Raw genomic sequence first — 24,009 nt, 5'->3', positions numbered from 1 at the left:
CCCTGCCTCCAATCCAGCTCTCTGCTACTGTGCCTGGGAAAGTAGCCGAAGATGGCCCAAGTACTTGTGTCCTTGCCACCCAAGTGGGAGACCTGGATGGAGTTCCTGGCTCCTGGCTTCAGCCTGGCCCAGCTCTGGCTGCTGCAGCCATCTGGGGAGTGAACCAGCAGATGGAAGATCTCTTCTCTTCCCTCTGTCTCTGTAACTCTGCTTTTCAAATCAAACAAGTAAATCTTAAAAAAAAAAAAAAAAAAAAAAAGTCCCATTCCAACCCAAGGAAAAACCTCCAAAACAAGGCAACTTGACTTTTCAACATTTTATTCTTATATTTGTACAGCTATATTTTACAACGCGGTAATGCAGTTTAGACACAGCCAAACCCTGTCTCCGGAGTAGTTATAACACAAGCATGACGCAGAATGGGATGAGACAAACATTCCCAAAGAGAGTTTAGTTAGTGACAACTTCAAGTCCCTGTGTCTGCCTACACTTCAAAAAGGGACGGCGCGCACTCGCCCATCATTGAAAACTTCTGTGAAAAAAGGCACCGGGAGGACACGTGGTACGGGTATATACAAACTGAAAACTAGAACGAAATTACACAGTTTTCCTTCTGCAGCTTTTTTTTGTGTTTTTTTTAATACACACTTTGTAAATTGTAAACCTTCACTTGCAAAAAAATACAAATACACCAAGGCATCTTAGACAAAATATTTTCTTACTTATACAGATGCAATACTTAAAATATTCTCTTAAGTGCTCTTTCTCAATAAAGATTCTCAGATCCGTGTCTGCCTGCAGATACAAAATCGAGCCTTTAATGCAGTTTTATATTTTTAATATATCTTTTTTAGGTTTATATATATTTATTTTATATATATATATTTATATATTTACAACTCTGCCATATATTCCTTCACCTTTGGTTAAAAAAATTAAAGCCCTCTCTTTGATAACATACTGAAGTCTAGTCTTTTAAAAGAATGCACATTTACATACAAAAGAAACATCTGTTCCCACAAAACATACACATTCCCCATTTTGTAGACCAAGTCAAGTCAGGACTCTGCGTACTCCCCGCTCTGATATATAAAATGAATCTGCTTTGTGCTGACGTGGCTCGCCTTACACACAGGAGAAGAAGCAATATTATTTTCTTAATGTTTTATGGCAGTGGGGGCAGGGGGAGCGCCACGGCTCCCCGCCCCCGGCCCCGCCCCCCACCCCCACCCCCAGCTATGATTTGCACTAGTGGATGAAAGAGGCACTGCATCAAGGGATGACGTTGTAAAGTGTTACAGTATCCTTTGGGTAGGTTCTGCGAAGGGGCTGGAGAGGAAGCGCTGCACTCCATGCTTCAGCAGGCTTTGGGCAGCTCCGGAGGCAGCTCGGTGGCCGACACTCGGTATTGTACCTTGGTGTTGGTGATGGCACCATGCTTCTGGCGCAGGTGAAGTCGCAGCTGGCTTTTGTGGCGGAAATGCAGGTTACACTTCTCGCACTGGAGGGACATGAGAGGCCACCCATTAGCTGCCGTCAACCCAGACGCACGCCACTGCTCAGAGATTGCCCCTGTGGGAGACTGGGCCAGCTCTCCCCTCCCAAAGGCCAGCTTAGGAACCCGAGAGCGTGCAGCCTCTGCTACAGGAAAGTAGGCATCATGCTAACACGTCTCTTCCCTGCCTTACTCCACAAGTTCAACACCCAAAGGCCAATCAGATGCAACCTAATTGCTCAGGTTTTCCTGAGTTGCTCTAGCCTGCAAATAACCCCTTTCCTTTGAACTTTTGTGAGATCTAGGCTTGCCACACAGCCATCCTGGTGCACTGATGCCCCCGTCACGTGGACACCACTCGGAGGTCAGTGAGCACTCTCATTATGCTCTGCCATCTTCCCTCTGTCTAGCAGAATATACTAATTATGCAATAAATCTGAACACATTTGGGCAACTGGACTACATTAGCCTGATGTCATGAAAAATTTCAATTCTAGGGTATATCTTTTAAAATGTAGTTAGAGTCCTTTGCAGAGTGTCGGCTTCCCAGAAAAGTTAATGAACCATTAGCAATTCTACTATCCTCACTTGGATTCAACGGATGGGTAATAATAGTTTTAGTGGAAAAGTTACTTAAAAGTAAAATGGATGAGAAAATGTAATGGAGTCAATCCAGATGAGATCCTGGACCCCAAGAAAATGGTATCGTAGGTAAAAATTCAGACAATTCAAAGTATGGACTTAATTCATAATCATGTTTCAGCACTGGTTCACAACTTGTGACAAACACATGACACTAAGTAAGATGTTAGCACTAGGAGAACCTGGTGCATCTGAGAACTTTCTGTACAGTCTCAACTTTTCTATAAATCCAAATCTATTCCAAAATTAAAACTATTATAAAACATGCTCACATAGAGAATATATTTAAAGTGAAAATGGAAACAGATTTAGAAAAGCAAATAAATGGAGCATGACCGCGAGTAGAGCGGCCTGCTCTTGTATCTATGTCACCCACTGCTGTGTGTCCCCCACGTCGCTTCTGTCTCTGGGCCTGGACTCTCCTTCTGTAAGGGACTGGGCCAATAGACACCAAAGATCATTCTCAGCTCTGATACCCAGCCAAAATTCCAGCAAGCCCTTAGAATAGAGATTTAGTCCATTCTTAACAGTGGGCTTGAATGAACTAGTGAACTTGATACTATCCCTCCATCAGGCAGGCACTACTCTGAGGTTGGTTTTACAGGTGAGGAAATGACAAAGAGGACAACGAATTTTCCCAAGCACCAACAGTAAGGAAGATGGCATCACTCAAAGCAGGATAAACAAGTGAATAAAAATAACCCTGCTCTTCAGGCTAACACCTGCACTGTGAGTTAGCCACTTGCTGATCACTTCCTGTGCCCATCATCACCTAGGGTGAAGCCACAAACTCCTCAAAGCCATCCTGGCAATGTGGGGGCCGATGAGCGTGGATGTGCACTGAATTCTAACAACTCTCCACTTACAGACACTGGGCTCTAAGTCCCCTAGCGTGTGCACAGGTCACAGAATATTGCCCTTGGTTGTTTTCTTTTAGTATAGAAACCCTTTTTTTTGCCCATGGAATGGTCATAAATTGGCTCACAGGCTGTAGTTGCCAAGACCTTGCTCTAGAACATGACAATCCCAGTGGCCTATCCATGGCATTGTGCTACCCAGCTGGGCACCTCCCCTTCCTCAAGATGGCCTTTCTGTTTGTCTTTTCCTTACAACATTTCTTTACTCCTAAGACAATTCTTTCTCAATCACCTTAACTCTTCTCAAATACACCTCCAGACCACAAGAGCTGTAGGCTCTCAATAAATATTTGTGCAATAAATGAATGATCTCTAAATCTATGCATCCCTAGTCTGGACTTTCTTTCCAAGATCTGTAGCCCCATTGTAAAGAGAAGCACACGGAAACCTGGGCCTATCAGGCTCAGATCCTGGTCTTCCGACCATTAGTTCAGCAGTCATTCCACTGTGTGCTTGAGATTGGAACCCCTCCCAGCTCCACTTGTGTGGCCCCACCTTCCACCTCCTCCCCCACCCTCCCAGGCTGGCCAGTGTCTTAAGACGCTTACGTACATGGTACGGCTTCTCTCCTGTGTGGATTCGCAGGTGGCTCTTCAGTGTCTGAAGGTGCCGGAACCGGGTGCCACAGATTTCACAGGGGTAGGGCTTCTCGCCAGTGTGGATGAGCACATGGGCACGGAGGTGAGCCACCTGCATGGACAGGCAAGGTATGAGCACCTGTGGTGGGTGGGCTGCAGACCTCCCAGCAGCCCCCTTGTGAGCTGCAGAGCCCTGCTCACCTGCACAAATCTGGCTCCACAAGTTTCGCATTTGTACGGCTTCTCTCCAGAGTGAATTCGGGTATGGGTTTTCAGGTTGGCTGGCCGGTTGAACTGAGCTCCACAGATGTTGCAACGATAGGGTTTCTCACCTGTTGCCAAGAGAAAGGGGAGAAGGAAAGCCGTGTTCAGTGGGGACAGTGCCACCATCCCAGGCCCCTGCATTTCAAAGCAAGCTGTCCCTCACTGAAGCCACTTGGGCTTTCTCCTTCCTTCTCCTCCTCTTTCACACACCAGCACCCTTTGCATGAGACCAGGGACGCAAGCAGCAGCAAGGTGGAGTCACCACGTGGGACACTGGAGGGGATCGTCCCCTTAGAGGCAGCTTGGCTATGAGGCCCCTCTGCCTGTGGGACGTGGACAAGTCCATCTACGGCCCTGAGCCTCAGTTTCCCTCTCTGGACCCGGAGGGGCTGATGCCGATGACCTGGGCAGGCTCTTGCAGCTGTCTCGGGACATAAGTCTGATTCATTCGACAGCTTGCTGCCTGGGAGACACAAGCAGCTGTTGCACTCTCTCCCTTTCAGAGCAAACACCCATTTCCGCCTGTGGCAACTCCAGCTGGATTCCACTGGCAAGAGGGGTGGGGCCCGGGCTCAGCAGAGGAAGCCAACCGAAGGGCTGAGCCTTCCTCCATGGAAAATTTCTGGGGTAATGAAGTCATCGAAAAGTGTCCAGGGAGAGGAAACCCAGGGCAGCAGTCGGGTTAAGGGACACGTGGTGAGGCAGTGGGCGTGGACAAGGAGCGAGTGCTTGGAGGAAATCAAGAGACCTTTAATGTGTCTCTAGCTTTGCCAAAACCTAACCCACTTTGCCTTCTTACCCTGTACAGTGGGACCCCAGCACGGGCAGGACCCCCAAGAGGAAAGGTAAGGAGCGCAGGCATGGGCCACGTCCCGAGGTGACCACCAGACAGGGTGAAGGCGCTCCTGCTCCCTGCCTCACTCCGGGGTCCCACGGCCACCCCCAACTTTCTCTACAGCTATCTCCCTCTTCTGCCCCCAAGAATGCAGGCGAGCTGAGGTGGGCGGGGCGGCGCCGTACCCGTGTGGACCGTCTTGTGGCTGGCGAGGTTGCCCTTGTAGCGGAAGGAGGCCTGGCAGCGGTCACACTTGTAGGGTTTGTCACTGTGGGTCTGCAGCGTGTGCCTCTTGAGTGAGGCCTCCTCGGAGAAGCGGCAGTCACACTCATTGCAGAAGAAGGCCCCGTTCTCTGTGGGACGGACAGGAGGGGATGCCACGGTCAGCATGAGCAAGCCAGGGAGGGCTCGAAGGCCTCTCTCCTCTGTAGCCACCCCTCCGCGCACAGCCGAGCCCCCAGACCACCTCCCACCCAACATTCGAGGGAACCCTAAGCCAAAGCCCTGTGGGGAGTTTATTTTTCTGAGCGCTCTGGGCATTGGTCACAGAGGCTGGAGACGGCAGACGGACTGGCTACCACAGAACAGAAGGGAAGCTTCAACCAGAGGGCTTCCTGCTGCCCGCACCATCCCAGGAAGGCTCAGTAGAGCTCTGCCCTCAACCGAGAGCTCGGGGATCCGCCTTTCCTCGTGGGGGCGGGGGTCTAGTTTTATTTACGTTCAGACGCAGGAGGCCCCAGGGCAAGCCCCTGAGCACGTTCCGTGCCTCTGTCTCCAAAGTCCTGCACACCTTACAAGGGCATCTTACACAACACAGAACAAAACACACGCAAGTCCATACTTGCACATCTGGACTTCCTGCCCTTAGAAAACTCTGGTGTGACCGGAAGACCAAAGGTGATGGTGGATGTGGAAGCAGAGGCCCGGAGCGCCGGAAGCCAGGCAGATCATGGCAAACCGCCAGGGGGCAGGGGGAGCTGTCCCGTGACCCCACGGCAAGCCTCTTGGTATAGGCAAGTGGATTTTTTTTCTTTCATTATAATGATTGGCAAAGAACATATAGTGGTGATTTAGCTCTGATTAGGCCCTCCTGGGCTAGCTGAGCGTTACTGTAGCCAATGCTGGGGTAACAGATTTTTTTATCTGGTTAAAAAAAAAAGGGGGTGCCAGGCACTGACTATCTAGAAACGTCAGTTTAAGAATGCAGTTAAACTCACTTAACTCAGCTAACATTTCCCGAGTCCTGCTCCATGCTAGATGCTTCCCAGGGCTGGTAGCGGATGCAGGGAGAACTATTCTACATACAAATCAGTGGCAATAGTGTGGGTACTCAGAGGCTGCCACACAAGCTACCATTGCTGAAAAGAAGAGCCAAAGACTGCTTGGCCTGTGTCCACTACCCCGAATGAACTCTCTGAGCCCATCCCTCGCTTAGGTCATCCCAGTTCCCTAAGAGGTGAAGAGCAGGGTGTTGGGTTGGCGACTTCCAAACATGCCATGGACTTCCAGCAGGCCACTTCTCCCAGTCCGAGACTGTCAATACAATGGAAACACTAAACCTCCGGCCTGCAGGGGCGCCCCTTCTCCCTGGCAAGGGAACTCACCGCAGCTGGAGTCCGAGTACTCAGACTGGGTCTCGCCCATCTCCTCGGGGAACGTGGGGCCGGCGGTGTGCAGGCACATCTCGGCATGTTGCGGGGACTGAGCTCCGCACGAGGTGCACTTAGGGGGGTGCATGTAGAGAGGCGAGTGGCTCTCACCGCTGCTGCGGGGCGAGCCCGTCAGGGACCTGTGGGCAGGAGGAAGGAAAGGCTCAGTATGGGGTAGGGCGGAGAGGGCGGAGCCTTCCACCTGAGCTCAATGCCATCCTCTCCCCGCTGTGCCCAGGCAAGCCCAGAAGTCAGAGCTGAGCTCTCCAACTATGGCTCTGGGGCCCCAGGGTCAACGCAAGCTACCTCCAATCAGCACCTGCAGGGAGATCATTGACCAGGGTCAAACCGAGCCCAAACCCCACTCCCAGTCTCAGTGTCTCCCCTTGGTACTGCAGCCCACAGCCACTCCCAGTGCAAGGAAGGTATGAGGGTCCCCTGCTGCCACATCAGGACCACTGGGATTTGTGGAATGTTATTCTGCCATAGAAGAGAACTCCCTATCGCTTCTCGGCCTTTTGGCTAAGATCAAGTGTAGAAGAGAACTCCCCCCTGCCCCATTAGGAAAAAACATATTGAAGCACAACCCACTTCCTTACGTTGGCTAATTCAATCCATAGGCACCGATCCCATACTGCTAAGAGGCTCAGCATTTCATGTGAGAAAAGATTACAGCCAAAGAACTGAGCCCAAAAGCCTGCCCAGGTACTGCCTGCCCTCAGATGCAAGCCGCCCCGGAAATCACCTGTTGACGATGGTGTTGAGCCGGCTGGCTTGCGGGATGCTGGAATCCTCCCCAGCAGCACTGAGCTTGGCCGGGGACTGGAGGTCAATGTTCTCGGGCTCCAGGGGCGGTTGGCAGGCAGCTGGGGCCGTGTAGGCTCGTGGGGACAGGCGGCCCAGCTCAGCCTGCTCGGGCCCCTCCGGCTTGGCATTCTGGTTGAGGCTGTTGAGCACAATGAACTTGTATTTCTTCCAGTTGCAGGCTTTGGGGTCGGTGGGGCTCTTGGCTGGCGGGGAGCCAGAGGCCTGGAGGATGCAGGCATTCTTGCTGCTGCAGGACTCTGTGGGCGAGTTGGGCTGGCAGTCGGATTTCTGGGGGCTCTGGGGACTGACCAGACCCTTCCGGTTCAAGGGCGCATTGGGGGGCTCGAAGTGCAGTGCAATCTCATCCTCTGAGGAGGGCCTCTCTTCTTCTTTGCCGGCCTTGTCACAGGGGAAGTAGGGGACATTCCGGGCCGAGGGGGCAGCCGGCTTGGGGCCCTCAGCCACGCTGTAGTGCATGTCATTCCGAGCCTCCTCTGGGACCGCCTCCTTGGGTGAGTGTGAGTAGATGCTGCTGTGGCACACGCCAGGGGATACCTCCAGGGCCGGCCGGTTGTACTCAGCAGGCATGGGCCTGGCACTGTCGCAGGGGAGGGCCCGCTCCTTGGGGAAGGGGTTGGCCATGGGCATGCGGGCGTCCCGCAGCTCCTCGTCGGAGAAGAGGAAGCTGCTGACCGGCAGGTGGCTGTACATGGGGTAGGAGGCGGGGGGTGTGGACAGGCCACCATACAGGCTGGGGGCAAAGGCTCTGCTCTCACACCCAGGGGCGTTCCTCAGCGGCAAGTTGTTCTCCACTACCTCCCGGCCACGGTAGGCCATGAGGTCGTGGGGCATCAGCATGCGGCTGTTGAGGAACTCTTCACGAGGAGGCTTGAGGGCAGGCACCATCTCCGCTTCACTGTGGCAGGAAAGACAGAAGGGACCGGGGCCCCGGGTCAGCACTGCTCAGGAGACGCCCTCCCAGCAGCACTGTCAGGTAACCGAGGCAACGAGATGCAGGGAATGTGGCTCCAGAGACTAGAAGGACCAGCATGACACCTTCATGACGTCACACAATCTATGGGGCTGGCTCTGTGACACAGTGCATTAAGCCACAGCTTGTGGATGACGCTGGCATCCCTTATCAGAGTGCTGCTTTGAGTCTCAGCTGCTCCACTTCAGAGCTGACTCCCTGCTAATACGCCCAGGAAAGCAATACAAGATAGCCCAAGTGCTTGGGCTCCTGCACCCATGTGGAGGACTAGGATAGAATTCCAGGCTCCTAGCTTCTTCCTTGACCAGTCCTGGTCATTGTGGCCATTTGGAGTGTGAACCAGTGGATGGAAGATCTTTCTTTCTCCCCTCTACCACCCTCCCACTCCGTCTATCTCTGTGTTGCTCTGCCTTTCAAATAAATAAAACATTAAAAAAAAAAAAAGTCTCGCAATCTACTTTACAGTAGGGGAAACTAAGCCCAGAGAAGGGAAGTGAGCTACTCACAGAATTTGTGCCTAACTGGACATGAACTCATGTGCTTAAGGCATATATGTATGCGTGCCTATGAATCTATAACTTCTCCAATGTGATAGAATTTTCTCACTTACTTAATGCTTTTAAAGCCCTTATCTCATTTCACCCATGCAAAATCCTGCAAGGAAGGAAAGGGAGGTACTATTGTCTCCATTTCACAGGAATCAGAGAGGGAAGAATTTATGCAGTGCTGGGGCCACAACATTGGACATCTAGTACCTTATAAAGAAAGGACTTGCCCATAGGCTGGCTGGAGTCACAGGGAAGGGTATGACGGAAAACAGAGAGCAAGCTCCAGAGAGGAAGCCTTGACCCTGGAACAGCCAGGCCTGGTTTACTACCCCAGATTGGCCTCTTAGTAGCTCTATGACCTGGAGCAAGTTACTTAACCAGTCAAGTTCAAAGACTACTCCATAGAAAGTCCTCCTAAATGACAGCAGTAATGTTCTCATGACTATCAGCAGCCACAGGAGACAAGAGCACTGGCTGCACATACTTGAAGGGACACTGTGTGGGTGAAGAGCAGGCCAGCTCATCAGGATCACAGTTAACAGAGCTAGAACCCATAAGTGAAGGCTAAAGGAACCAGAGGTCAATGCATCATACAGAGGAGCTTTCTAAAGGTCCAAGCAAGGCCATGGGGCTCTGGGAACACTGAGTTTCTGTCTCCAGAAGGTGTTCAAACATAGGCCAAAACCCATCTGAAAGGAGGCAATTGTCCTACAACAGTTGAATCAAAGGGTTTTCAAAAAATTAAGCCCTGAATCTCTGTCCCGCTTAGCAAAGTTCTTTTAATTCTTTGGACCTTTAAATGATAGTCATGCTTTGCCAGCCCTCAGGTAGGGCGTTAGACCAGTGAACTCATTCTATTCAACAAATGTCCTCCTTGGAGGACAGAATAGCAGAGATGATGACTAAGCAGTGCCTATAACCCTGAACCATCCATCGTCTGGCAGGCAATGAAGGCACATAGGTAACTAGTCATAATAGAAGCGTAAAGAAAAACTAAAAAATATAGGCAAACACTAAAATAAAAGGAAGGTCTCAAGGACAGACACAATCCCTCAGAACACAGGAAGAGAAGAGGAAGGGAGAGGGCTAGCCAGCATCTAAGTGCGACTACCCAGGATGGGTGCCATGGGAAGCTAATGGGAGAGAGCTATGCACAGGTCATGTCTGGAGAGCAACAAGGAGTCAAGTCTGCTTGGAGCACAGAGTTAAGACGGGCAGAAGCATGTAGTAACACTGGGAATGCAGGTTGCAACATACCTTGGAGGACTATTTTTTTTGTACATATGCATTATTAAGGGTTTCTTTTTTTAAAAAAAAGTATTAATTTTCATTTTTATTTGAAAGGCAGAGAGACAGAGATAGAAGATGGACAGAGATCTCCTATCAGCTGATTCGTTCCCCAAATGCCTGAAATAGCTGGGGCTGGGTCAAGCCGAATCTAGGATTCAGGAACTCCATCTGGGTCTCCCATATGGGTGGCAGGAACTCAAGTACTTCCTCCCAGGATGTCATTAGCAAGGAACTATATGGGAGGCTGAGCTTGGATTTGAACCTGGGCAATCTGATACAGGATGCAGGCATCCCAGTGGCATCTTAACCACAGCACCAAATACCTATGCCTAGTAAGCGCTGCTGATCAGGAATCCCCCCCTCTTTCTCCATGCCTCCCACCTAAGTGGCAGCTTACCTGGCTTTGATAAATTTCCGGCAGGTGTCCACAACATGCTCCATCTGCAGGTACATAGCTGTGGCCATTACAGCCATGATGTTGCCTTCCCGCAGATTGAGCCGAGATGTGTACATAAAGTCCAAGAGGATACAGAACCCCTCGGGGTTGATCTCGGGATCCAGATTGATCACACTAAGGTTGCATTTCAGCTGGTCTGTGAAGATGCTGTAGAACAGGCCACTGTGAAAGAAACAGATGTCCCATTATAGCAGACACAGAGAACCTGTACTGGACTGCAGTCAGCACTGACGCTCAGCCCCTCTCAGGGAGGTAGCTCCAGAATTCCTATGACAGTTACTAATAGCTGACATTATGGAGCACTCACAGTGCCTTAGAATCATTAAACGCTGTGTGTATACTACCCTGTGCCACTCACAACCATGAATCTTTACAAAGGAGCAAACTAAGATCGGAGAGACTAAATGATAGTCTCAAAGTCAGAGAGCCTGTCTCTCTTTTAGTCTTAACTGCATGGATTATCAGAGTTAAATTTAGCACCCATTTGCAATGACTATTCTTAGTCTGTATCTTTGGGATAAGCATTTCCCCTCTTGCTCCACTGAAATACCATTAAAGAGTCTACTTTATTTTTTAGGAGAAGGTGCCAATAGATAACAAATGAGTTAAAACATGCCTATATCTAAACTCTACTGCTTTTCTCAAAGTCCGTAGATTATCAGGAGGTCACTTATTCCTAGAAGATCTGAGTCAAATCTCAAGCTATGCCTTCAAGGGCCATGTTGTCTGGTGGCAGAACAAGAACTGAACTAGAACCCAGAATCCAGGGCTGTCATCTTGATTCTATTCTTTCTGATTGGCTGGCATAAGTGAGCCAGACTTCTACCAGCGAGCAGCCAGGCAACCTTGAGTGAGATACATAACTCTCTGCACCTTGGCTTCCTTATTTGCAAAGTAAGGTAAATAATAGTGCCTTCCTTACAGGTGTGTAAGAATGACAATGTAAAGGGTAGAGAGTGGTACCCCACACAGTGTAACCTTCACCACACATTATCTATGATCTTTATATTGCTATAAACCTCTGATCTCTCCACCCTGGAAAACCAGGTGCTTGTCGATGTTGGATAAGTTCTCTATAGAGATTGCTGAATGTATGTCACTTTGCCCACCAGTGCCTTTTTCTTATCATCTATAAATGGAGGCACTCATGCTAGCCATAGTTCAGAAGGCTATCAGGAAGATCCAGGGAGAAGATGTGGTATAAAATTGTTCCAAGAGCTTTAGATACTTGACAAATCAGAAGAATTCGCTTGCTTACTTTAACTCTTAAATACACTGAGCATCCATGGACGTTCAATTACAGTATAAAATAACTATAGTTACAGCATAACAGGGCAAAAGATCTCAAATTAACTTGCTTAAACTACTTAGAGAGCCTCACTTTTCATTTTTTACTGCTTAACTGAAGTTAGTCTCCATGTATGCCCCAAACTCATTTTTTTTCTTGTGGCTATGCATGATGTCTCCCCCTACTAAGCGCACAGAATGGAGACTCTTTCCTGAGAGGGCATTCATTCATTCACTTCCAAGGGAGCCTACTGTGCCAGGCCACGTACCAAGATCTGGGAACCAGGGAGACACCAGCCCAGACAGGACAAAAGGCCTCCGTGTTCCACCTGCCTGGCTTCCAGCCCCACAGTCTGCCTTCAGCTTCACTCATCCTCTCCTTCTAGAGCTCCTCACCTGCAGGCCATGAGGACTGTCTTGTGGGCTCTAAACTGCTCCCGGCTCACCACAATGACGACATCGGTCAAGATGTCACGGCTCCGGAGGCGATTAAGGTTGAGAAGAACGTCACTGGCATGGCGGGTGAACTGGATACAGCTGTCAGCCGGCGAGGCCATTTTGTCTTCACCTGAGACAAAAAAAAAAAAAAAAAAAAAAGAATCAAAATCCTATTAGTTCTCAAGAAGCTGTTTGCTGTTGACCAGAAGTAGCAGAGCAGGTGGCTCAACCTGCTAAGGTATGGAATGCAATTCGGGTCCCATCTCTGTCATTAGTCTTCATCACAGCATGACGGTGTGAACACTCTTCATCACACGATTGAGCTAGAAAGCTCTTTAGGGGGAAGCGGATGGGAAGGACTATTTGTTGAGTGTTTTTGCAACACACCAAACATGCTGCTAGGCACTGAGAAGCAGTGAGAGTGTTGCAATGGAGAGAAATCACATTTTAGCTATTACCCAGCTAGTGTGGCCCTTTTGCTAGTTGTGTGATTTGGAGCAGGTTGCTTACTGTTTCTATGCTTTGGTTTTCAAAAATACCTAGGTGGTCATAACAATTAGAGATGTGTGCCTAGCCCATAGCAAGCACTCACAAATCACAGCTGCTCTCATCAGCATCTCACTGCATTACCCCAGCCATTATCCAATGCTCTCCACTCTTAGGCTTAAGAGTTGTTAGTCTTGGTACTCCCAGGAACCCAGCACTGGCTCACTGCCGGCGAACAGAGGGAACCTAAGTTAGTCTGAACTAAGAAAAGGGTGAGGAAATGACTGACAGTCACAGCAGCGGTAAAGGAGTGAGAGCAAGGGGTGGGACAGGAGGAATTGGTTATCACTTGTCCCATCTAACGAATGGTGACAAAGTTCACAGAAACACACACACTGGCAAATTCAAAACAGTTTGTCCACGACATTTTAAAGCATATCATTTAATTGACTCACCCAATGCCTTGCTTCACAGTCCAAAATTTTGCTTAAAACCTACAAAGAGAAGAGAACAAACAGAAATGGACTTAATGAGTGTGAGATTGTCCAGTATGGTCTTATTTTAGGACACACGCATTTAGTTTTGCTTTGATAGTTGCAGCCTGCCAGTTGGTGTGGTTTTACCACAAGCTAGCGAACATTTTCCAGTTCTGCTCTTACGGAAACAACAGGCACCCAACGTTATGTGATAACAACGCTTTTATCCTAGGTACTGCGAATACGATGGCCTGTATTAATTACACACACACACACACACACACACATTTTCCTTCCAAAGTAAAAACTGTGTACCATCCAAAGGCCACTGGAGTTTATGGGGAAGAAACAAAAATAGGAAAAGTAGTTCTTTCAACATTAATACTACTAATAATGATCCTTTGGGGCCAAAATGTGCTGGATGTTATTCAAAACCTGCGCAACTATTATCTTTCCGGCCATGGAGTGATCCCACAAGGTTACAGGGTCATGATCTTTATCCCTATTTCACCGGTGACGAAACGAGACTTGGGTTCGGTGGTTTGATCGGGACAAGCAGACGGGCGGTATTTCCTGACCGTCTGAATCACGTCATACTGAACGCAGAATCTGCAGAGGACAACCTGACACGGCGTGTCTACACATTCCTTAGGAATCTTTGCTGGATTTTTCCAAGTTTCCTCTCCCCTCCCTCCTGGGCCCAAGACCAGACAGAGTGCGAAGGCTTCCAGGCTTGCGCTTCTCCCTGCTGGTGAAAGAATTAACTCTGTGGTTTAGCTGCAGAACTATCCAGGGAGCACTAAACCTTAAAGAGATTTCATGAATTATATACCCTCTCCAAATTGGTTCCTTTAAAACAAAGTCATTAAAAGCACAGGTGTAGGCCTCTCGTTTTTGATGGAATGTGGGCTGCAAAACACAGCAAGATCTGAAATGCTTTCCCCTGTTTAGAAAAGTGTAGCCCTTCAGAGCTCTTTTCTGGGTAAAAAGGGACCCGAGGCCAGTGAGGTCATGTTGGGCCACGTAGATGGTTGGTGGCCTGGCCCTCGGTCTTCTGGCTTAGATTCCTGTCCCCTTTCCAAATCCAGCTACGTGCTGTAGAACATGCAAGGCAGCACCCCGGGGTGGGTGAATCTCATGTTTAAGTTCCTTCGCCCCCAGCCCCCCCCCCACACACACACTTTGCCCCCTTCCAGGCAGCTGAATCTTACCCAATGAGCACTCTAAAATGAGAGGTTTCCTTGAGTCTGTGACCAAGCACTCGAACATTTCTCTGTGCTCCCAACTGCCAGTCACTCATTCACTGCGGCTTCAAGGTTAGTGTGTGCACGTGAGTGATGGGAGACTGGGGGAAGGGTGGGGGAGGGAGAGGGCAGAAAAAGGCAAAAAGAACCCAGCGCCTCCTCTCCCCATCCCAGCTCTAGATGGCCAGAGGGACTCATTCACTTGGTGGTCAATCCCTGGCGATCAAAGAACGCTGAAGACCATGTGCGGTTTATTTGTAAACAGCCTCCTCTTCCCCCCTGGAAGAGCTCCTCAAACACTCGGAATACCTCGCCTGCCCCTCGACCAGCTCCAACCACCAGCTCACTTGTGGATTTCCAGTCCCAGACTTCTGGAAGCACAGGAAGCCCAGATTTGCCATTTCACCGTGACAAGTGGCAATGACTCATGCCAGTTGCCAACTGAAACAAACAGCACAATTCCCCTGTGCCCAGTGTCAGATATGACCGGGGCTTTTCACCTGAAGCCTCTGCCCCGGGCTGGACAAAAAACAAACCTGCATACAATGGGACCCAGGTCCCAAGTGTGTCCCCACAGTTACCGAGTGCCTGGATTAAGGTGTGTGCGGGCACCGTCGCCTCCCCCCTGTAGGTGTGCAAACACCATCTGTACTTTTTATTTAATTTTTTTTCAGAAGCTTTAGTCCTCTCCCACCCCCTTCTGGTCTCTTATATAACAACTGCGACTTCCTACGGGGGAGGCTAGGGTTCCAGGGAGGGAGTCAGCCTTAGCCAAGATCTCAAAGCCAGTCTTCAGCCAAGTCCTAGACCAATCTCCTTACCACCAATTCCACACACAAAACTCACCCCACAAAAACAAATCGCCACGACGGCAAGGCTGTCAGCAAGAAACTGACAACGACTCGGGCGCGAACCCCAAGCCCCGCGAGGCAGCAGCGTCCCAGAGGGAGTTAAACTTCGCCGCCTCCACCCCACCCCACCCCCGCTGCCTACGAGGGCGCTCTCCTTCCGTCTATTCGATAAGGCAGAACCTCTAAGGCAGCTTTTCCAACCGAGCAGAACGAAAGAGGGGAAAACGGCAACAAAAAGAGACGCAGCAGGAAGGCGAGGGAGCGAGAGGAGCGAAAGACCCCGTCGTCTGCTCCCCGCGCCGCGGGGCTCACAACAGGCGGCCCCCTGCCCTTGCGCACGCGTCGGAGCGCCACCCGAGCTCGGCGTGCCGGGGCTAGCCTGCGCAGGCTCGCCCACCCCCACTGCACCGTACCTGTCCTCCAGAGACCGCCCACCCCCGGGGGGACCGGCGGCTGCCGCTGCCCAGCCGCCCGGAGGTCCCCGCAAGGCGCGGCGCTGTCACTGCGGCGGCCCTTAATTTAGTTACATTCAAATAAAACTTTTGGTGCACTTCGGTAGCTAACATTGTGTGTATGCCTTTTTTTTTTTTTTTCCTGTTACGCCGTCAAGGCAGGGGGCAGTGAGGGGAATGGCACAGCCCTCTCATTCCCGGAACGCAGTCGATCTCGGCTCTGCGGATTTCACAGAACACTCTCTGCCTATCGCCGGCTCCAACAAGAAGTAACTTTCCAGGAAGCTGCCGGCCCCCGACGGCCGCCAGGATCGCCGCCTGCGCGGCGCGGGCCGCTGGGGATTCACCCGGCGAGGGGGGCGGCGCCGGGGAAGGCTCGCGGGGAACGCGGCACTCTTTCCCCTAAATCCCTCGGCCCGAGCTGCTTCCAGGGCTCTCGGAGTTCACTTGGTCCGGTCCCTCCCTCACCCCCCCCCCCATTTCTAAATGGGGGGGATTCAGACAAGTTAGCAGCAGAGCCGGGGTCTAGAACCCAGCAGTCCGGGTCCAATCTGAGGCTCGAGTTGCCCCATTCCGCCGCGCACCGGTTTTTCCCCTCCTTTTGCTTGCTCCCAACCACTCTCCCCTCCCTTCCTACCCCACGCACCCCGTGTAAGGGAATGGTTAGGTAAGACGTCAAGGTCAAAGAAATAGAATCCCTCGAGTAAAGGGTCTCCATCCTGCGCGCCCCGACCAAGTGGGAGGCCAGCTAAACCGAAAGACCCTCCCGCCACGTAGGCAAGCAGGGGACTCCAACTCCGCTTGGTCTCCGCCCAAAGTCTTTAGAATGGGAGTTGCCGGGCCGAACCTAACCAGATTGCGAGATTTCTGGGTCCGGTTTCTCCCCAGCCGTGGAGACACGGTTAGGACTCGGCCGAGGCCCGGGCGCCGACCCCAGCGCGCGCACTGGCGCACTCCAAAGTTGCCTCGCTCTCGGGTGCCCGTCCTGGGCGCCATCTCCTCAGTGATCTCGGTAGCAGTCTCGGGGAGGCGCTTTCGGGGGCCCAGGAGTGAGCTGGGAGCACCAGAGACAGCCTCCGAGGCCGCAGCCCCCTCTTAAAACCAGCGACCGGCGTCACACTGCGCCGCGCTTCCCTCCTGAACGGCGGAGGCAGGGGTCGGGGTCGGCCCGAGAACACGGGGCCTCAAAAATCCCATTTTGTGGCTTTCTCATTCCTTCTTCCGGTAGCCAAAAGGTGAAAGAGAAGGTGGAATTTAATACGGGCTGGGGCTGGGGCTGGGGATCCGGGGAGCTAGGAGCGAGTCAGCGCCCTTATTGGAAACGAGGAGTCCCGTGGTTCCGGGAGCTCGCAGCTAAGGGTGTTTTTACCGCTGCCCAACGCTAGAGGGAGCCCTTCTACCAGGCTTGAACCCGACGAGCCCCTGCCCGCCCCGCCCCTCCTGCCCATTGACCTACTTTGGCAAGAGTCTCCCGATTTGGAGAACGCCTGGCACTCCCTCCCCACCCCCACCCCACCCCCATCCTGGCTGGCCGTTGGATTATTGGTAATCTAATCACTCCAATAACTCGCTGAAAAATCCAAAGGGGGGATTTGAAAGTGCAAAGCACTGTTTGGGGCCGGGAACGAGGAATTTTAATAAGGCTAGAGCTGCCGCCGTGGAACTCGCACCAAGACTGTTGCCCGAGCGCTCCCTCGCCCAGCAGCGTCTCTGCCAAGGAGTGGCTCAAGTCTAGCCGCTGGGGTCCGGCGGCAGGGCGTGGGGTCAAATCGCGACGTTGTTTTCTCTCGGCGGTGGGGGAGGGGGGCGGGGAGGACACTCAGAGCAAGCTTTGGCGAGGGGGTAAAGCGGGTAAGGGGAGACAGCAGATCAAAGCGAATTTGATAACGCCACGGCAGCCGCTTTGGGTAACCGAGGTGTTCGGGGACATTGTGTCCTGACTTTCCCTTCTGTCACGTTTGCTGCCAGCACAGCTCCTGCAAGCCTGCAAAGCTTCTAGGAAATGCAATAAAATAGAGGGATGTGTTTTATCACCAAGATCTGAAGAGGAGCCGCAGAAAGGACGCTCCCCATACGCCCGGCTCCGGACAGCCTCCCACAAGGCCCGCAGACAACACCAACAAACCAGGTCCCTGGGCACAGATCTCTCGGCAGTCCTGGCCTGGCTGCACCGGGCTCGGCCTGCGCGCTCTCCCCCTTCCCCGCCCCCCCCCCCAAAAAAAGCCTGCAGGGGGAGGGGAGAGGCATGATCTCTCCAAGCAAACAATGCCTTTAAAAATTCGATCTGCACAAAAGTCAGCCAAGGTCTTTATTCACGTTAATGAAGATGGAAGGCACTAACTGTCCTTGGAAAACGATGAGTCAAACTTGACCGCGCTTCAAACGCGTCCCCAGATTCATTTCCAACCCGAACAGAGGCGCGTTTCTCCGACGCGGCCCGCGACAGCTCCCGCGGAGAGAGAGAGAGAGAGAGGGAGAGAGAGGGAGAGAGGGAGGACGAACTGAATCCCCGCGGGCCGGGACGGAGAGCGGAGACGGCGGCGTCTCCGGCGGGAAGAGCGCGCAGGCCGCCGCTAGGGGCCGCCAACACACGGACGCGCGTTTGCCATCTTAAGTCGCGGGCTCTGGAAGGAGAAACTTGACCCAGGAGGTATCGTGGCGCAAATTCTGCGAGGATTACGCTCTGCCCGTCCGTTTGACGCGCGCGCGCGCGCGCGCACCACACACACACACAGCACCCGTCCACACGCGCACACCTGCTTTCTCTCCAGGCCCCTAAGCAAAGAAAGGAATGGGAAGAGTGATCTCCACATCCCAAGGCGGGCTGGGGCGCGGCGAGGCGCACCTCCGCAGGTGTGCGGGCTGAGGCCTGGCGCACCCCCTGGCACAGGCACAACCCGAGCCCCAGCCCTAGGCTCCACAGTCGGCTTTTCGTGTCTGCTACCGAGAAGCTTAGGCCTTGCTTCCTACACAAATTCCTCCGAGACTTAGGCAAGCGCTTCCAAAGTGCACTGGCAGCCACAGCTGCCTAAGGGGTTCAAATCACGGCTCTGGCTGCTGCTCTCTTCCCTTTAGATCAGGTCAAAGGAGCTGAGAGAAACTCGCCTTTGGCTGGAAGTCACTAAAGCTGGAATTCAGAAGTTAAAAATCGGTCCCGGGTCGGTTACGAATTCACCACTCACTGGCCCCCTTGCCAGGCCTGTTTGCTCAACAGTGGAAACAAAACAAAACAAAACAAAACAAAATAACAACACAAGGGCTTACGTCCTAAAAGCCCTGAGCTCTCGGAAGGACGGCTTCCTTTCACTCCCGACTGCCCCGCAGCCACAGATAGCTGGTGCGCTCCAAGCGGGTTATTTTAAGGGTTTTCAGTGGAGACACATTGTCCGCCGCGGACCGAACGTGGCGGGGCCCGAGCACCCGGGCCTTTGCCATTTCCATCCGGCTGGCCAAAACTTTGGAGGTCGAGTGCCATCTCCTCTGGGGGAGAGGCTGGTGCCTTCCGTCTGTCAGACCGAGCACCTCGCCGGACTCCTGGGGGACCCAGAGGTGAAAGGGTCGCTGTCCCCAGCCCTAGGCGAGGACCTCCCGACGCACCACTAGATGGCGGGCTCAGTCCGTCGGAGAAGTCGCCCGCGGCCACAGCCATCCGCACCCGGTCCTCCGCCACCACGCACACTTTTTCTTTTTCTGTTGGAAGTGGGGGGTGTGGTTGCCTCCAAAAACCCAGGCTGGAAAACACTTCATGGAGTGCGTGTAATTCCGATCTTCGCGATGCGCAACACCTGTAGCAACCACATGGCGGGAGCTGGCACTGCCTTCGCGCAACTGTAGGTTGACTTGTTTTCCGAAGAGCTGAACGTACTGGGTGAACTTGTCTTCCTGAAACTGGATCGCCACTCAATGGCATTAGCGGAGGTGCTTGGCAAAAAACGCTGTCTGCCCAGCAAAGAACGCCGGGGGATAAACTCCAGACCCCCGCCGCGGGAAGGGACCCTGTACCCTGGGCTTCCCCGCCCGACTGGCGGGGCAGGGAGGCTGGGGGACCGAGGGTGGTCCTTCGGTGGGGCCGCCGCTCTCGGCCTGGGGTGGGAGTGGGGGGCGGGGAGCGTTGGGAGGAGTCGTTCCTGGCTTCCCTCCAGCTACTGAGAAACAGGCCGGCTCAGCCAGAGCTCAGCACCGCGGCTGGGTGGCTGCGGCGGCTTCCCACTTGTTGCGCAGCGCTGGAAACCCGCGCGCGCCACGCTACCCGGACTCCAGGAGGCTGCCGAGCGGCCTGTCCTCCACTCCAGATCTGCCCCCCACGCCCCCACAGCCACCGCCGCCAGCACAATCACACTACTTCCAGCACCAGGGGTGGTGATTTGGGTTTTATTTTATTATTTAAAAAAAAAAATCCTCCTCATCGGAACGTTAGACGGGCAGCAAAATTCAGGTGGTCTGCGAGGTCACGTCCAGAGGGGGACGGGGACCTACCTCCCCGCCCGGAGAACTCGCCTAAATCAAGCCCACCAGCAACACCCCCCCACCCCACCCCACCCCCAATGATTAACTAGGCTATTGTGATTCCGATAGAGCTGGAAAGCAAAGTTTTTCGACTGCAATGAGAGGGGACTGCAAAGCACCTCTCAAAAAATGCTGTAGCTCCCCCTAAATCTTTAAAAATCTGCCCGAAAATTTCAAAGTGCCTCATAAGGTCCCTTCACCGTATTTTCCAGATATTTTACTTTGGCCAATAGTTTCACCCACCGAGGGGTGGCGCTGCTGCACCACCTCCTCGGGCTCTCAAGTTTTTCACAACAAAGTAGGTTGTTGAGCGTGGCTACCGACAGGGGACAGAGAGGGAAGGAAGGATTTTGACATCTGGTCATGGCTACCATTTACTCAACCAGCAACTGGAACCCTGCAAGGACTCAGCAAGAGACAACTTAAGAGTTGAGAGTCCCAGCTCTGTCCACCGAACCCTGAAGAAACCAGACAAGTAGTTTCCAGAAAGCATTGGGTAAAACCTCTCCAAAGTGACCAGGAGAGGAAAAGGACAATCGGAGAAGCCCTGCTTTTCCTGGCTGTCTCCTCCTCCGAGTGCCTAGTTGGTGTGAAAAGCATCTAGCCTTGCTGTTACTATCTACACTCCTTTAAAATCGGCTAAGGCTGCCTGCAGTATTGGAGAGTCTTCCAAATAGTAGACTGGAAACTTCTATTTATAAACGAGGGAGAGGGAATATTTCCCATCTCCAGGTTTCTATTTTGGCTTGGAGACTCAACTACAATGTTTTAAAAAGGGAATGCCCAGCTCCTGGATTTTTCCCCACTTGTTTCCTCCCTCAGAGACAAGTATCAATTTTTAACAAAAATACATATTTTAAAGGGAGAATGTGATTTCACCTCACTCCTTTGAGCTTATGTTTGTTACCTCCAGGAATAGTGTGTGGACTAGGGCCAGATGAACTTCAACTTGGGCTGCAGATTTACGAGGTTCTGTTCCAGTGCCAAGGGCTCTTGGTAGTAAATAGTGAGCAAAATAGATACCTGTCTCCTGATGGATATTGCCGGTCTCTCTCTCTCTCTCTCTTCTCTCTCTCTCTCTCTCTCAATTTATTTATCAAAACCACACACACCTTGCAAAGAAAAAGGGAAACTGTCAGTCTCTGTAGAGGAAGCCGGTGGCATCGCTCAGAGCCACAAACTGTATTTCTAAACAGCTCTCTCCCTGGTTCCCTCTCTCCTGCCCCACTTTTTTTTTTTTTTCTGGACAGAAAAAAAATGCATCTACTGACCCTCACTTTACTTTTTCTTTTTTTTTTTTTTAAGCATCACAAGATGTTCCTCCCAGAAATTACAAACTGATTGGGGTGGGGGGACCCACAAAAGAAGGCATTACTTTTCTGGGGGCGATGACTGGCCTTCGGAGGCAGCCAGGGACCCTGTAACAGCTTCTACGCCCGTCTGGGGTCATGGTCCCTACTCAGCTGTCAGGACTTTCGCCAGCCACTCCGCCAAGTCTGAACCATAGCGAGGGAAGGAATACAACGGGGGGGGGGGTGCGGGGGGGTCATTTTATCCTTACAAAAAAAGAAGAAAAGAAATCCGGTGGCTTGTGTCGTTTCCTAAGGGGGAGGTTTAAAACTCATTGCCACATTAATTCCAATTTTCGCCAGGGTTTCAATAACGCCGCATAAGAAAGGCAACGCAACCCGCAGTTCTCAGACAGTTACCACGGTCACTACCTCCGGCAGTGGGGTGGCCCCTCGCTGCTGTCTCCCCCCGAGCGCAGCCCATCTCCAAGGCTCCAGCTCCCTACCCTCTCCCGCCCCGGGCCGCCGCCGCCGCCGCCATCCCCTACTCCTGCTCCCTCGAGGAGAGCCACAGGTTGCAAATCCAACCAACCTCGCAGTCTTATTTTTTTTTTCCCCCAAAATCACTCACAAAGCTCTCCCTTTCGCGCCCGCTCCACCCGCACTCGGTGCCCCAGGCAGAGCCACAGAGTGCCCTTCTCCCCCTCCGGGCTCCTGCCGGTCAGGAACGCGGGCGGGCTCGGGCTCGGTCTTTCCACTCGCCCGGAGTGAGGACCTCGGCACTCCGAAGCCTGCTGGCGTCCGCCACGCTCAGGCCAGCCGTTGCCTATTTTTTTTTTTTTTTAATACAGAGCTTGCACCACGGGAAAAAAAAAAAAATAAAGTAAAATAGAATTTAGGAAAAGGAGGGAACAGCCATCGGGAGCCAACACAGAGTCACGCAGCGCCCAAAATACAAACACCGTGGCCACCAGAAATCCCGCCACCTCCTCCTCGCTCGCCTGGGCTGTCCTGTCAAGGTGCCCCGAGTCCCCGCACGCGGAGAGGCACCGCAGGTGCAAACGCACACCCCTTTCCCATCCCCGGCTCCCCCAAATCCCTGTCCCACCATCAGCCCATCTCCTCGGGATGAGCAAAGGGAGCGCGCGGGGCTGCCCGACTCCCTCGACTACAACCAAGAAAGAATAATTTCCAAAAGTATTCAACACCCCCGCCCCCTTGCAAGCTAAACCTCCCCAAAACACCAGAGGACGGGGACCACCAAAGCACTCGTCCCTCGCTAGGAAGACCACGGCTCTGAAAGGAAATCGCAGGCACGATACTTCATCTGGGTTTATGACCAAAAGAAAAAAAAAAAAAAAAGCAGCGGCAGCGGCAGCAGCAGCCAACACCAAACACCCGAGGAGTTCGCTCGCGTTTTTTCCTCCCAAATCTCGGCTCGGCTCGGAGGCGGGGAATCTGAGGGACCGAGGCCGGTGGAAGGGAGCCAGCGGGGCGAGCGAGCGAGCGAGCGAGCGGGCAGCCTCCCTCCTCGCCTCCCGGAGTTCCCCGGGAGCACGGGCCGAGGGGAAGGCAGGGGAGGCGAGGGAGAGGCGGAGGGAGGGAGGGAAGGCGAGGCCGGAGCGAGGAGCGAGCAGCGAGCAGCGAGGCAGGCGGTTTGCAAGCGAGAGGGCGCGGACAGACACAGCCGCACGAATCCAGCGCGATCACAAGCCGTACGCAAGTAGCAGCAGCAGCAGCAGCAGCAGCAGAAGCCGAGGGCGCGAGCGCGCGTCCTCTGCGCCGTCTGCGGCCACACAGCCCCAGACTGGCCCGAGCCACCCCCCGAACACGGTCTGCTCCTCTCCGCTCCGGCCGCCCCCTAGCTCCCCTCCTTCCTCTCCTCCACCTCCTCTTCAAAAAACCAAAACAACACAAGGGAGGGTGGCCAAAGCCTCCCGAAACCGGCCGGTTCCCTCAAAGACAACAACAACAACAATAATAAATACATAAAAATCTAGATCCTCGAGTGGGAGAGACGTGGGACTAATCTTCGGCATTTATTTTAACACCTGACAGCTAGAATAAATAAATATATACATTCATATCAATAGATACACATAGGAAACTTGGAGCCAAAGCATTTGGCAAGAGCGGAAAAAAAAGAATTAAAAGGTAAAATAATGATTATGAGCAGCGGCGGCGGCAGCGGCACCAGCGGCACCAGCGGCGGCGGCGGCAGCAGCAGCAGCGGCGGCAGCAACAGCAATAATCACCTGGTGTCCGGCCTTTCCTAGAAACTTCTTGCATCACCACTTCTAAGAACCCCAGTTCTAAGAATCAACAGAGCTCAATTCTCGGAATTTGAGCTGCGGACTTTACCACTGCCGCGTGGCAGGGGAGGACTCGGTGTCAGCTCGCCGGGAGTTTTGCCTCCTCCGCCCCATGAAATACCCCCAAAGCCGCACTTTCTTTCCACGAGCTGGCGTATTTCAAAGTCCTCGCAAGACAGACGACTCGGATTTGGG

At 52.6% G+C, this 24,009-nt stretch overlaps 1 protein-coding gene across 6 annotated transcripts; it reads right to left on the bottom strand.

Moving 5' to 3' along the window:
* Positions 1–301: 301 nt before the first annotated feature.
* Positions 302–23,947, bottom strand: BCL6 (BCL6 transcription repressor). 6 transcript variants are annotated; one of them, XM_008266642.5, is made up of 10 exons: positions 23,758–23,947; positions 13,140–13,178; positions 12,157–12,328; positions 10,414–10,635; positions 7,126–8,103; positions 6,336–6,520; positions 4,917–5,084; positions 3,834–3,964; positions 3,607–3,744; positions 302–1,501 (listed from the first exon to the last, which is right to left on the bottom strand). In XM_008266642.5, the coding sequence occupies exons 3-10, from the start codon at positions 12,315–12,317 to the stop codon at positions 1,358–1,360; spliced, it is 2,127 nt and encodes a 708-aa protein (XP_008264864.1). In that variant the 5' UTR covers positions 12,318–12,328; positions 13,140–13,178; positions 23,758–23,947; the 3' UTR covers positions 302–1,357. The 6 variants fall into 6 exon arrangements, with proteins under 6 accessions (XP_008264864.1, XP_069929278.1, XP_069929279.1 ...); XM_070073177.2 differs by lacking the exon at positions 23,758–23,947 and adding an exon at positions 18,813–19,830; XM_070073178.2 differs by lacking the exon at positions 23,758–23,947 and adding an exon at positions 18,972–19,726.
* Positions 23,948–24,009: the final 62 nt, after the last annotated feature.

This window comes from Oryctolagus cuniculus, chromosome 4 (assembly GCF_051225735.1).
Source record: "Oryctolagus cuniculus isolate XC-2025 breed Fujian yellow rabbit chromosome 4, ASM5122573v1, whole genome shotgun sequence".
NCBI lineage: Eukaryota > Metazoa > Chordata > Mammalia > Lagomorpha > Leporidae > Oryctolagus > Oryctolagus cuniculus.
The sequence above is the reverse complement of the archived record's forward strand: the minus strand, read 5'-3'. Positions and strand labels throughout refer to the sequence as shown.

Excerpts from the sequence above, each read along its gene's own strand:
- BCL6 (XM_008266642.5), bottom strand. The coding sequence starts at position 12,317 with ATGGCCTCGCCGGCTGACAGCTGTATCCAGTTCACCCGCCATGCCAGT. Across the intron at positions 3,965-4,916 it reads CCACAAGACGGTCCACACGG|GTGAGAAACCCTATCGTTGC; the intron begins GTACGGCGCCGC and ends TCTTGGCAACAG. Across the intron at positions 1,502-3,606 it reads CAGGAGAGAAGCCGTACCAT|TGCGAGAAGTGTAACCTGCA; the intron begins GTACGTAAGCGT and ends ATGTCCCTCCAG.